At 37.2% G+C, this 13,645-nt stretch overlaps 1 protein-coding gene across 6 annotated transcripts in view; it reads right to left on the reverse strand.

Annotated features, from left to right (window-relative positions):
• Scmh1 (Scm polycomb group protein homolog 1) overlaps window positions 1–13,645 on the reverse strand; it is a 112,254-nt gene that overhangs the window by 57,674 nt on the left and 40,935 nt on the right. For 2 of the 6 annotated variants that reach the window (XM_085839011.1, XM_021160808.3), the window contains 4 exons: window positions 10,490–10,552; window positions 10,021–10,044; window positions 7,268–7,492; window positions 621–763 (listed from right to left, as the gene is read on the reverse strand). In XM_085839011.1, coding sequence (XP_085695137.1) covers window positions 621–696 — 76 coding nt within the window. In that variant the 5' untranslated portion in view covers window positions 697–763; window positions 7,268–7,492; window positions 10,021–10,044; window positions 10,490–10,552. Of the gene's footprint in view, window positions 1–620; window positions 764–7,267; window positions 7,493–10,020; window positions 10,045–10,489; window positions 10,554–13,645 lie in introns of those variants that run through there. The other 4 variants (XM_085839010.1, XM_021160806.3, XM_085839012.1 and 1 more) reach the window with 3 other exon arrangements.

Genomic DNA, 13,645 nt, shown 5'->3' on the forward strand with positions numbered 1-13,645 from the left:
AGTAAAGAAGTACCAAGAAGCCCATAGAAGGCTAGAACTTTCTACACACAGTGAACTAGAGATGCAGAAAAGGCAGAAGGTGGTGGGAGAATTGTTTGTTTTGAACAATCAAACTCCTAGAGAAGCCCTGAAATGCTGTCATTTAACATAATTTAGCACTCAATATGATTCACCCCCACATCACAGTTTAGGAAGTATAAAGCAAAGACTATCTAGAGACATGGCCAGAAGACTTCACAGGAGGGAAAGCAACATGAGTGAGATAAATACACTCCAGCCCTCACCTGTTAAATTGTTACTCCAGGCACCAAATGCTGTACAGTGGTATGGAATGAAGAATGCTATAATCTAGGCCAAAGTAGGACTTAGGAAGCAATCCTGGCGGCAATAGGAGGAGACTGGCTGTCTACAGAATCTTTTAGTCTCTTGATATTGCCTTAAGTATCTCAAAGGGTAAAGAACAGTGAACTAGAGAAGCAATCTAAGGTTGACAGAATCCTGGGCCCAGGACAACATAGAAAGGCATAGGCTATTATATACAACATCACTGAATGACAAAAAGATCACCAAGTTCTTTATTTAAAAGTTAAAGCAATTTACAGTTTCCCCCTAATACCCACCTAGAGGTGACCCCATGATGGAGCAGGGAAGGTCCCAGAGACTCTCACAAGCTAAAACACTGTAGCAAACCAGCATTTCTTGAATTTTCCTCTGTAGTGGAGCAGCACAGGGCCCCTTTGGGCCATGCAAAAAGCACTAGATGCTGGGAATAAAAATGAGTCACTGAATAATAATATCTAAATCACTACAAAGACGATGCCAAGTCTTCGCACTCTGTCAGCTTTATACCTGCTGTTTTGTCCCTTTCCCACCATCCTTAACTAAGCAAGTAAGTCTGGCCAGAAATCCTAATTAGCTCTGAAATATTTCACAAGCCAGTCAATGATTAAACAGTATGACTAGAAGACAGTCCATATAGTAAACGAGAGGGTAATTTCCCGGAGTGAAGACTTAAAGAGGTTACCAAAATTCAATTTTGATAGTACTATGTTATAGCTACTAGTTGAGAAGGTCTTAAGTTGAAGACTGAATAATGTTATCATTACTTGCTATTAGAAAAAGAACATTGCAAATTATTATTACATCTTTACAAGTGAAAGATTTAAGTCAACTTTTAAATCTTGAATTTCACTGGACTGAGACCCTTAAGCTCACTACCATCTAGAGCAGAAAGTCCAGTTCAACTTTTCTGTGCTGACAGAAATGAACTATGGACCCCATAAGATAACACTAGCTACATAATACTACATGTAACTTCTGAACATTTTAAATGTGACTAGTGTAAGGAACTAAATTTTTTTTCTTTTTGTTTTTTTCCTTTTTTTCTTTTTTATTAGGTATTTTCCTCATTTACATTTCCAATGCTATCCCAAAAGTCCCCCACCCCCCTTACCCACCCACTCCCACTTTTTGGCCCTGGCATTCCCCTGTACTGGGGCATATAAAGTTTGCAAGTCCAATGGGCCTCTCTTTCCAGTGATGGCCAACTAGGCCATCTTTTGATACATATGCAGCTAGAGACAAGAGCTCCGGGGTACTGGTTAGTTCATAATGTTGTTCCACCTATAGGGTTGCAGATCCCTTTAGCTCCTTGGGTACTTTCTCTAGCTCCTCCATTGGGGGCCCTGTGATCCATCCAATAGCTGACTATGAGCATCCACTTCTGTGTTTGCTAGGCCTGGGCATAGTCTCACAAGAGACAGCTATATCAGGGTCCTTTCAGCACAATCTTGCTAGTGTATGCAATGGTGTCAGCGTTTGGAGGCTGATTATGGGATGGATCCCTGGATATGGCAGTCTCTAGATGGTCCATCCTTTCATCACAGCTCCAAACTTTGTCTCTGTAACTCCTTCCATGAAGGAACTAAATTTTAACTTTTATTTAACTTCAAATAATTTTAAAATGTACATATGGCTCATACCCAATGTGTTAGGAAGCACAGGTTAAAATGTATGGCCAATTCTGGGTAACTGTTTTTATTAGCATGAGTTCTGATCAAAAGTACCCAAGAGACTCTGGTTTTAAGAATTATGATGGCATTAGTTTCAGTTGCCTATCACACAGATCAACCATGCTAATCAATTCCTGTGCTATAAGGTAAAAAGCCCAGAAACCTCAAGCAAATACCATTTAAGAAGTCTCTTGTTACTGAGTAAAGAGGAATTTTGTTAAAAACAGCTCACCCACCATGATGGCTCACTGCTTTGAACCATATTTTTTTTCTTCTATTTGATTGCCTGGGTTATCAACAGGTGTGGAGGTAGGGGGAGAAGGAGAGGGAGGAAATGAGAGAAACCTAACCAGATTATTTAAACACATTCTTTCATGTTTATCATAAAGTCAGCTATTACATGACTTCTGAATCTGCAAGCATTAAAATAATCACAAAAGAAATGACAGTAAACAAGGTATATATCAAGAGTTAGTTTTTTAAAAAAAACTATTATGTTATGGAAGCTACCTAGTCCATGTCACAGTTCTTACACTAAGCCACTGCGGTGTGACAGAGCAGCAGACAGTTGGAAATAACAGTGAAAGCTTGCATCTAGGAAGCCTTGCTAAAAGCAGCTGAGTATGGGCCTCCAATAGTAGTTTCACAACACAGGGTCTAACTTGTTGATTCCAAAACCGTGCTCCTAAGTGCTCTCATTTCTTCAAAGTTTTCACTCAGTAGTTTCAAGGACTCTGGTACTTGAAGCTGTGTTTATGGGCTACTGGCATTTTTACATATATTGGAAGTCAAAAAATGTTGCTTTTATAGCAAATATCTTGGGCAAACTTAACCTTCCATGCCTCAGTTTACTCAGCTGAAAGATGGAGAAAGTTGTATATACAATGCATACAATTGCATATAACTTCTTCATTTGATAAAAACATAATATCCTTTCAAGTATAAAGAACTGTGTTAGATGTTATGACACTTTCAGTTACTAGATAAGCAGAATATTAAACTTACTTGCACATGTAATATTGTAATTAAGTTTAACAAGGTGGAACAGATCACTATGAGAATGTAGTATAGGAAAATTTTAATATTTCATTTTTGTTACTTTAATTATGCGTGTTATGTCAGTGTTTGAGTATGCACACATGTGTATGGGTGTCCACAGAGTCCAAAAAAAGGGCCTCCAATCTCCTTAGAGTTAGAGTTACAGATGAGCCACCTGACCTGGGTGCTGGGAACCAAACTGAGGTCCTCTTCAGGAGCAGCAAGTACTCTAAATTGTTAAGCCACCTCTCCAAGCCCAGTAAAGGGAAATTTAGTTCATAGCTGGGGTCTGCAATCACTTGACTAATATTATTAACAGACATATAGTATTTTATAATTTAAGCACATATAAAACAAGTGTTTAAAAGTGTTCACATGTTATTTAAAACATTCAAATATTATAATTTGAGTTTTCAATTATTTATCCAACACATGTTTATTGAGCATCTTTCAGAGTAGGCACTTTAACAGAAATCCCTTCCTTATGGAATTTACCTTGCACTCTGGTGTATGATAAGACACACCTAGCACACAAATAAAAAATGTGATAAACATTTGAAAGGAAGGAATAAAGTGGTGTGAAAAATTATGTAAAAAACAAAGAAGCAAAATTATTGATTTTTGCATCAGCTATTTTAACTGGCTACTATTCTGGTTATGTTCCCTTTAAAAACTCTACTTCATTCTACTTAGATGTGAAAAGTCCTTAAGAGAAATAATAATGATCAATATCTTTAGATTAGAAATTCTACTCCAAGATTACTGTTAAAACACTGTTTCATTGTGCATATGCCCTGTAACTTAATATATCCTAACAACAATGTGATGGTCACCTGATGTCTTAGTGCTTATCTTTGTGTACCCATCTGTACTTTTAAAATGATCTTTGGGATGGTTAATCTTAATTATTAACTTGTTTGGACTGAGAGACACCTAGGAGCTTATTAAAGCATCTTCCTGGGCCTCTAAGAAGGTGTTTCCACAGATGAATACATCTTGAGGGCTCTGACCTAATCAATGTCTTAATCTATTGATAGATTGAGACTGTCGGTAGATTCCTGGGAAGTGGTCAAACGGTAGAGATGGAGTCTAATTAAGAGGTTGATTACTTGGTATGTGCCTTTGAAGGGTTTATCTAGTCTCGGGTCCCTTTCTGTTACTCCTCTTTACCTTGTTTACAATGAGACAATCGGTACTTCCCTTCCTTCTTGATACATCTGCTTTCCCATAGACCTAACAGCAACAGGGCCAGCTGGCCATGACCAAAACCTCTGAAACAACAACCAAAAATAAATCTCTCCTCACTTAAATTCTCTTGGGTATCTGTATATTATTTATTTAACTTTTAATGTTTTTATTAACATATGTTAATTATACACAATGTGTTTCATGGTCCAGCTGACCATGACCAAAACCTCTGAAATAAAAACCCAAAATAAATCTCTCCTCGCTTAAATTCTCTTGAGTATCTGTCTATTATTTATGTAACTTTTAATGTTTTTATTAACATATGTTAATTATACACAATGTGTTTCATTAGGATACTTTGTATATGTATATAAAGCATTTTGGTCATATTCATACCACTCCCTCTCTTGTTTCATCCTACTCTAAGGTTTTAGTTAGTGATGAAAGTCTGACTAAGATGGTCTTCCTAGGGAAAATACCAAAGAGGAGAATTAATAGATAAACTGGATATTTTAGGTTTTGGCATAATATATATTGCTGAAATATCCTCTACAAAGAGTAGTCCAATTTCTACTACTATTACAAGTACATGAATGAAGAGAGAGTAGATTGTATACATGTATAAAATTCTCAAAGAATAGATAAATAAAATAAAGTATGTAAGTATGTATTTCATGTCTTTACTAAAATTCTGTTTTGACAGTTTCTCGCTTTTGATTTTTTTTAAGACAGGGTCTCACTTATATATCCCAGTCTGACCTGGAACTTGGTATTTATCCTAGTCTGACCTCAACCTAGCAATGCTACTGCCTTAGCTTCTCATGTGCTAGGAAATTAGATAAATCTCAACAGTAAAAACCAAACCAAAACAAAACTAAATGATATGCTAGTATACTTTTTGGACAGTTCTTTGATTACTAATAAGGTTGAAGATCTTTGGAAACTTAGTTTTTATTTTTTGCAATCTTTCTGCTAACAAGCTTCCATTTCTTACAGAGTCTAAGGTCTTTGCAAATATCAGCCCTTCCTCTATATCATTAAAACGCTTGTCTCATTCAGTAGGGTTTGCCCTTATGTTTCTCCACCATCCCTTTTATGGCTTCTTGTTTTTCATACCACACTTTGTTTATATTATAAAATATATGAAGTTATTTTTTTCTTCAAGAATATCTCCAGTTTTTTTTTTATATGTAAGCACTAATCTTTTTGTAATTTAGATTATAAAATAAATGAGGCAAGCATCTGGCTTTCCTCTTTTACTTTTTTCTCTAATAAATGTGCTCCAATATCATCTACTGAATAAACCATTTTTTCTCCATGGATTTGAAATTCCCTTGCTTGTGTATTAATTTTTTATACATTCTTAGATCTATTTCTGGATACTATTCTGTTCTTCTCATTAATCTGTCTATCTCAGCATCAGAAACATTGCTTCAAGTAATTTCATAATCAATTTAAATAATTTGCTTGACTGGGTTCTTTTAATAATTCATAGTTTGCATACTATGTGTTCTTGGCATTTTTCAGATGATTATTAAATGGTAGCATATATAGTTTTAATAAAATCCAGTTGTCCTAAAATGTCTAATGTTAAACAGTACTCACAAAACATCATCCAGAGCCGGGCAGTGGTGGCACACGGCTTTAATCCCAGTACTTGGGAGTCAGAGGCAGATGGATTTCTGAGTTCGAGGCCAGCCTGGTCTACAGAGTGAGTTCCAGGACAGCCAGGGCTACAGAGAAACCCTGTCTCAAAAAAACAAAAAAACAAAACAAAAACAAACAAAAAACAATAAAAAACAAAACATCATCTAGAACCCTTTAAAATTATTAGATTGATATTTTAATGGATCAGCTAAAAATAAAATATCAAACCAAAATATAACTTCTGAAAATAACTTAATTGCATTATTAGTGTTTCTCAGATATACCACAAAGAAACCTCTTAGCTAACAGCAAAGTGCTTATCAAATACCCTGGCTAAAAAGGAAGTTTCAAGTGGCAGCTCAGCTCCCAGAATCAATGCATCAAGAGTTCATTCATATACATTCCAACCATCTGGTTTGGGGTTTTAAAAAATTCATGCACAGAGAAGTATGAGTGAGTTAGTATGTATAGGCTTTCATCAAATGCCTCAAGACTAGAGCAGAAGGTTGGGTAAAACAAAGACCAAACATTTAAACAAAACCCAAAACAACAACAAAAACCTCACAAAACAAAACCAACCCAACTACACCAAAACAAAACAAAACAAAGTAAAAAAGTTTCAGCTGTGACACTGAAAAACATTTTCATGTAGTTTCTTCACTGAGGAAAAAAAGAAAGAAAAAGACAGGTCAGTTGAGGTGTTGTTGTAATAGAATATCTAGAGCAATGGTACTGTTCTTTTCAGGTAATGAAGAAAAGAGGCTTTGCTATGCTTTCTGTAGAGTTCAGGCAAGGAATCTGGGGTGGAAAAGGTCTGGGTTCAAGAGGCTTCACAGGCCCAGAATCATTAAACTTATTCTAGATGGAAGCTTAAGAGTTTCCTCAAACAAATTTTTGGATACTTGGCTTGGCCTCCTACCGTAGCACTGCACTCTAACTACCTTGTACCATACCACCAGTATATATTTGAAGTCACTCAACACAACCACAATTTCATCTGCAAAGCCTTCTGATTTTCCTTATCTCCTTTATGCTCTTTTCACACTCATCCTGTCATATCACTGTGATTAAAGTCGATGGATGAAGGCTGTTTATTCAACCCTCATTGTTAAGCACAGTGCCTTGAAGTTTAGTGCAGCCTAGTCAAAATTTTTGGATAAATGAAAGCAAGGAAGAAGCACACAAGTCCTACTTCTGTCCTGAACTAGTAACATCACATGTGGGCATTAAGTGTGGCCTGACTCAGAGAGAAAAAGATAGTACACAAGAATAAAAATGGTGACTTTGTGTTAGAGATCTGAAAGTATGTCACCTGTGAATCAACGGAAGAAACAATCCATTAACATTAGACAAGGTAAGAAATCTCAGAGTCATTTCCTCACCCATTCTTCCAAGACTTATTTACAGTATTGTGCTGGGCACTGCAGATACAACCATGATCAAAATATTGCCCTCATTCTTGTGAGCTTCAGTCTAGTGAGGGACAGAAACTAAGTGATCCATGGCAGAAAGGTGTGGTGAGGGCTGCACTTGGAGAGGTGGAGGGTGCTGTAGGAGCACGCAGAAGGTTTGTGGAAGGCTTCCCAGAGGCAATAACATTCGGGCTCCTAAGTATAAAAGGATAAGATAAGCAGGAGTCAAAGCAAAAGCAAACTGTTTTAGAGAAAAGTTTCAAAAAGAGATTATAGACTGAAAAAGTGTGGGTATTAAGGACTCTTTATACTACATGGTTAATATAGTCAACACAATAGGACCTAGAAACAAATTTCTGGGCATGTCTATAAAGGTTTATCTAGATTAGGTTAACTGAGGTGAAAATACACACACAAACTGTAAACGCCACCATTCAAAGGGTTCCAGAGTACATAAGATGGAGAAATTTAGCTGAATAGAGGCATTCAACTCCCTCTGCTTCCTATTTGTGGAGATGGTAGCTGTCTGAAGCTCCTGACACCACTACTGCCCTGCTCTGTACATACACACACTGTTCATGAGTATGAACTCCAACTAAATAAACCCTTCTTTCTTCCTAACTTGTTCATGTCAAGTATTCTGCTATAACATCAAGACAAGGAACTAATGCACTGTGTTAAGAAATACAATACTCATGTGTTTAGGGGGCAGTCACTCTAGCTGCACTGTTACCTTGGTGTAGGTGACAGTGGCTGCACTATAAAAGTGGCAGAGCAGAAGAGAGAAGGCATACCTGGAGCTGCTACCTAATAACCAGAAAGCAGACTCTCTTCTGTATGGCCCAAAGTTACAATATGTAACAGAAATTATGAAGAAACATATTTGGCTCAACAGATACCTCTCTAATATGAAGCTACTTACCTGAAGAGGCAATTAAATCCCTAACAATTTGAGGAGCTCAAGATAGTCAATAAGCAATCTAAAGTGTCAAATTTTGAAATGCTACATCAAAGCAAATAATAATTATTACTCATATCAAATCTAGGGTTTTAAACATGCCAGGCAAACACACTATCAGTGAGTTATATCCCAGCGCTCCAAAGCAGATTATTTTAGGGTCTTTTTCAGAATGAAGGCTTTGGAAGTCTTTGACTCTCGATTCTCATGGGAAAAATAGATCATGAAGCCTTAATGTACTTTGGAGAATACACCTGTGTCACCAAGTACTCTCATCAGGAAAACTGTACTTTCAAATTATAAAGTCCCTTGCCAACTAACACCCTTCATGTAAAATAACAAAACTCCCTGTAAACATACTCTTTAGAACATGCCAAAGGCAGCGAAGTGAGCTACAACTGTTAACATGATTCAAATTAGCAACAAGACCAAAATCAGCAGCAGCTAAACTGTGCCCTTTGCCTGATGATCTTAGATTAGCTCAGCATCTCTGTTTCATGTTCATTTTAAAGACAAGGAATTATCTCAGAAAGATTAATTTGCTTGGAGTAGAGAACAGGAATTGAACCCAGCCTGACCAACTCCATGTTCATGGTTTTCCCACTTACACATTAGTGCCATAAAAGCTTGAGGAAAAATCTAAAGAATTAAGTAATATCTATTACTTGTTCACCAAATTCCAGGTACTTTGCCCTTCACCATTTCACTTCATTCATTTCTTCAGCCCACATTCAAAATGCTTCATTTCAAAAAATGTCAAATTGTACTTAATGTGTGAGCTCAGCTGCTGAGAAGAATGAAAACATTACAGTCTCCAGTGTAAAGCTTGAATAGGCAAGGTTTATGCTGTTTTCACATTCACTAACTCATGTGATCTTCCAGTCCTGCGACCAGACAAGGTACATTATTATTCCCACTTAACTAATGTTAAAACTAAGGACCAGAGCCACAAAGTGACTACATAGCAGAGCCAGCTCTCAACAACTCAGGAATTCTACTGGACTCCTCTACTCTTATGTTTTGCTGTTTTCTGTATCAGGATTGACAGAAATATCTTATAGGAAGAAAAGACAACAAGAAGAGAGTGGATAATAACTATAATACTGCTGAACACATTGAATTACAGTAACAAAATGTATCGAAATACTTGAGCAAACATTGACACTTATGTGTTACCCAGGTCATCACAGGACCCTAAGAAACTGACTGCTGTTTATGTAGAAACCTTAAAAGCTGACTGAGAACCATTAGCATTAGTTTTATTCCTCAAATCTTAGTCCTGAAATATACTATGCAAGATAAAAACTAAATGCAGTACCACATCTGACTTGTTACTTACACAGATGTATCTGTGGTTTTCTGTAGTTTATAAACAAAAGATATCATTATGTTTAATTTTGGCTCAACATATCCTATTAATAATTTCCTTTAGAAAAATCGCACTAAATGTATTATGAACAATGGAGGTTTGCTTTAGCATGAACTTGGTAGAGTGACTTCCAGTTTGGTTTGGCTTCCTGTTTTACCTGTACCTTATATAATTAACCATACTCCTTCCCTTTTTGTTATTTTGGTCTGTAACCTCCTGATAAGTAGGACTTGATAGGATACCTAAGTTAATTACATGCCAATTAGGCAAACAGTGATTCCTAGATTATGAAACAAAGACACATGGAGTTCTTTTCCTAGTGGATTAAAATTACTTACAATCAAATCCCTGGTCTAGTAAGTCACCTTATTTAACAGAAAAAGAAAAATATCTTACCTAGCTCCAGGATGTCAACAGGTTCTATTAAAGAAAACAAATGTTAAACCATAGGTCATTAGGTAATACAGACTATAACAGAATGACAGAAAGTTAAAGCTCTGGTACAAAACAGGGGCTTAAAAGTTTATCTAGTATAACTAATTTATTTTAAAAGAGCTTATTAATAACTGAAGAAGCATAACATTCAATCTTGCCTTCCTTTTAAGCTTAAAAGAATAAAATGGAAATGCAGAGGCCAAGCAACTGTGCCTACAGCATTAACACTAATTTGGGATTATTTATACTCAGAATCTAGTCTAGGTTTCCAGATCAAAAGAAAATAGATTTCTTTTGACAGACACCTCTATACATGATAATATATGCTTTTAATTTAAAGAGCCAGTTGGTTATAAATGCAGACTTCTAAGAACAACTTTTATGGTGAGAGACTGAATACAATTTTTCATGCTAAATATTATTTTCTTACCTTGATATTGAGATGCAGACTCTGACAAGTGACCATACTTAGGTTTTTTCACATCATTCCAGTCTATTTTTACATAAAGAGATAAGGATATGTCATGAGGAAAGAAAATACAAGATTCAGTACTTGTGGCAGCATGAATTAGTAGTTCTTAATAAAATGCATCTCAGAGATTTCACTCTAAGGAAATAATACAAATAGAGAAAAAGGTTTTATTTGAAAAGGTTCAGCTTTTCTATATAATAAAAGAAAAAGTCAAGTGTTTCAGGATTTGGTATGTTCCCTGGGTTCAAGCTTCCTCTAGTTAATTCTTTCCCTGGTATGCTCCCATTTCCTCCTTTTGGAATGGCAGTGTTTATTCTGTGCCAGTGTGCGTTGGAAGCATAGAAGCTGCTTATAGGTGTTCACAATTAAAAGACTGCATGACTCTTAGAAAAGACTGCATTTACACCTTAGATCTGTTCAAGACTAGGAGGTTTTTTAAGTTGGACTAAATGCATTCTGCCTTATCAGATTTCCACAAGCCTATGGGCCAGGCTTAAAGTGATATATCTGAATGTTAAGTTGGCGAGAGGTAGCCTTTTGATGGTTATTATTGTCAACTTGACTAGATCTAGGATCACTGAAAATTTCTAGGAATATCTTTCTACTTTCTAGATTGGTTAGAGTGAGAAGACTCTCCATCCCCTACAACAAATGTGGGTGGTACCATTCCTTAGGCTGGTTTCCTAGATTGTGTGGAAAGGAGAAAACAAGATCAGTTTCCTATGATTATTTGAAAGTTCAAATTAAGAACTTCCAGGTAAGATGGCAGATTAGAAGCTGCATCTGTACAAGTGGATGGATAGAAGATAGAGTTGACAGAATAATAACTAGGGTTGCTGCACTACAGCTTTAAGATGATCCTGCTATCTCCCTTACTCACAGACAGAGATTGTTTTCTGTACACACCAGCAAATGTCTACAAATGGACCTTGACTATTCCTGCAGCAAGTAGGCTGCCAAAGCCACCCCACTAATCAGCATAACTGCCTGCCTGCCTGCCAGGAAACTGCTACAGGAGCAGCACAGGAGTTCTAGAGAGACCCGAGGCTGTGAACCAGAACCCAAGACAGACAGACAGACAGAGGAAACAAACTCCCCACCACCACCCTTTTCAAAAAACAAGCTACACAGAGTCTTATCAAGTATGCTGTGGGACCTAACATAGTACTCTGTCAACATATAAAAATACTCAGCTTTCCATATCATGATTCACAGAAAGCCCTACCTATGCCAAGTCGATCCTCAATTCATTATCTAATGACCTTGCTTGGGAAAAAGACAGGGCACATATCTAGATGAAGGAAGGCTCAGGCCATTTATGTATTCATTTTATTTCAGATTCAACTAACTTCTACTATACCCATGTACTAGACCAGTGCAGACTCTCTCATATATGTCATATCAGGTATTATCGGTATCTTTTTAAAGGTGAGAAATTAGGATGCAGTAACAATTGGTTGGGGCAAGGGCAAGGAAAGATAAAAACATTCTACAAAAAAGTGAATCCACATAGAAATGGAAATACTTAGTGGGATACATCCCTACTTGGTCAGGAGCCTTCTGAACTCCTTAGAATAACAAATACAGATTTTTGCCACTGTTCTTGGATGCCCATCAGAATCTGATGGGAAAATCCTGTAAATGTAACCACACAATTACAGAACACAGGGAACTCAAGCTGAAACTGCACTGGAAACTTCCTTCCTGCTGGCTAGCTTTCAATGTGTCAGGAGGTGCCATCCAGGCTGCTGAGGGAAAAAGAGCAACCTAAAAGTCTTACCCAGCTGTGAACCCTGCAAGGTATAGTACCTACCAAGATAGTCATGCAGTGGCTTTCTGATTTGAGGCACATCCACAGAAGGCAACCTGTGCCTGGTACCGTAAACCTACTAAAGAGCCATGACCAGGGAGGGCATAGGCCCTAAAGGGAAACTTACAAGTCTTTGCTAAGTGGACAAGTTGTCAAATTGCCTTCTAACTACTAGTGTTTATACCCACAGATTGGTATTATTCAACTTTTGTCAGAGAAGCTTCTAATTGGTGCTGGAAGCAGTTAATGCAGAGATTCAAAAATGGTTAACGTGCCAAAAATAAGCAACTGTGTTCTACTACTCTAAATAGGACACTTACATCACTCCTTCCAAGACTCAAGGAACATTATGGAAGAGAGGGCAGAAAGAATATAAGAGCCAGAGGATGAGGAGGTATGCTGTGAAAAAAGTCTCACGAACACAACACGGCCAACGCACCGATGAACCACAGCAGCTGTGGTTATCTGAACAAGACTGGGCCAACCAGCATTCCATCATGGACAGGTTCATAAGGCCTCACCCTTTACCTAAGGGACTATAGCTGCTAGTGAGAGAAGTGTCATTTTCTTCAGTGGGAAGTTGCCCATACTATCGGAAATAACCCCCTACTTATGCTCATGCAAGCACAGAAGACATGAAAGTAGAAGGGGTAACTTCTTAGGAAGAAAAAAGGATTCAGCAGAAGAGGGAGAGGGAATATGCAAGGGAAACAGGGGTAAAATAACTAAAACTAATTCTTCTATACATGAATAAAGTTGTCAAATAATAAGAAAAATAAAAATAACATCTGTAAACATGCTTATTTGGGTCTATACATTCAGCAAATAGTCATCATCTGCTCTTTAGCAGTCACTACTCTAAATATGAAGATCACTGAATAAAGTGGATAAACTCTTGCCCCCTGCTGGGCGGTGGTGGTACACACCTTTAATCCCAGCACTTGGGAGACAAAGGCAGTGGATTTCTGAGTATAAGGCCAGCCTGGTCTACAGAGTAAGTTCCAGGACAGCCAGGGCTACACAGAGAAACCCTGCTTCAAAACAAACAAACAAACAAGCAAGCAAAAAAAAAATCCCCATGCCCCAGTCTATAGTCTATGATGTGCTCACCAGGGATTTAAAAAATATCTTTTTTTTATTAGAGGAATCTTTTCTTAAAAGATTTTATTTTTTTACTATCTTTTCAGATGTATGTGTGTGTGTACTTGCTCATGCAGGGTTCCACAAATATGTGTGTGCATATGTGTATGTGTGTGCGCAGGTATGTACATGTGTATGGTGTCTGTACACATGTGCATATGGGT

Source organism: Mus caroli, unplaced genomic scaffold (genome assembly GCF_978045245.1).
Source record: "Mus caroli unplaced genomic scaffold, Mus_caroli_1 scaffold_6, whole genome shotgun sequence".
In the NCBI taxonomy this organism is placed as follows: domain Eukaryota; kingdom Metazoa; phylum Chordata; class Mammalia; order Rodentia; family Muridae; genus Mus; species Mus caroli.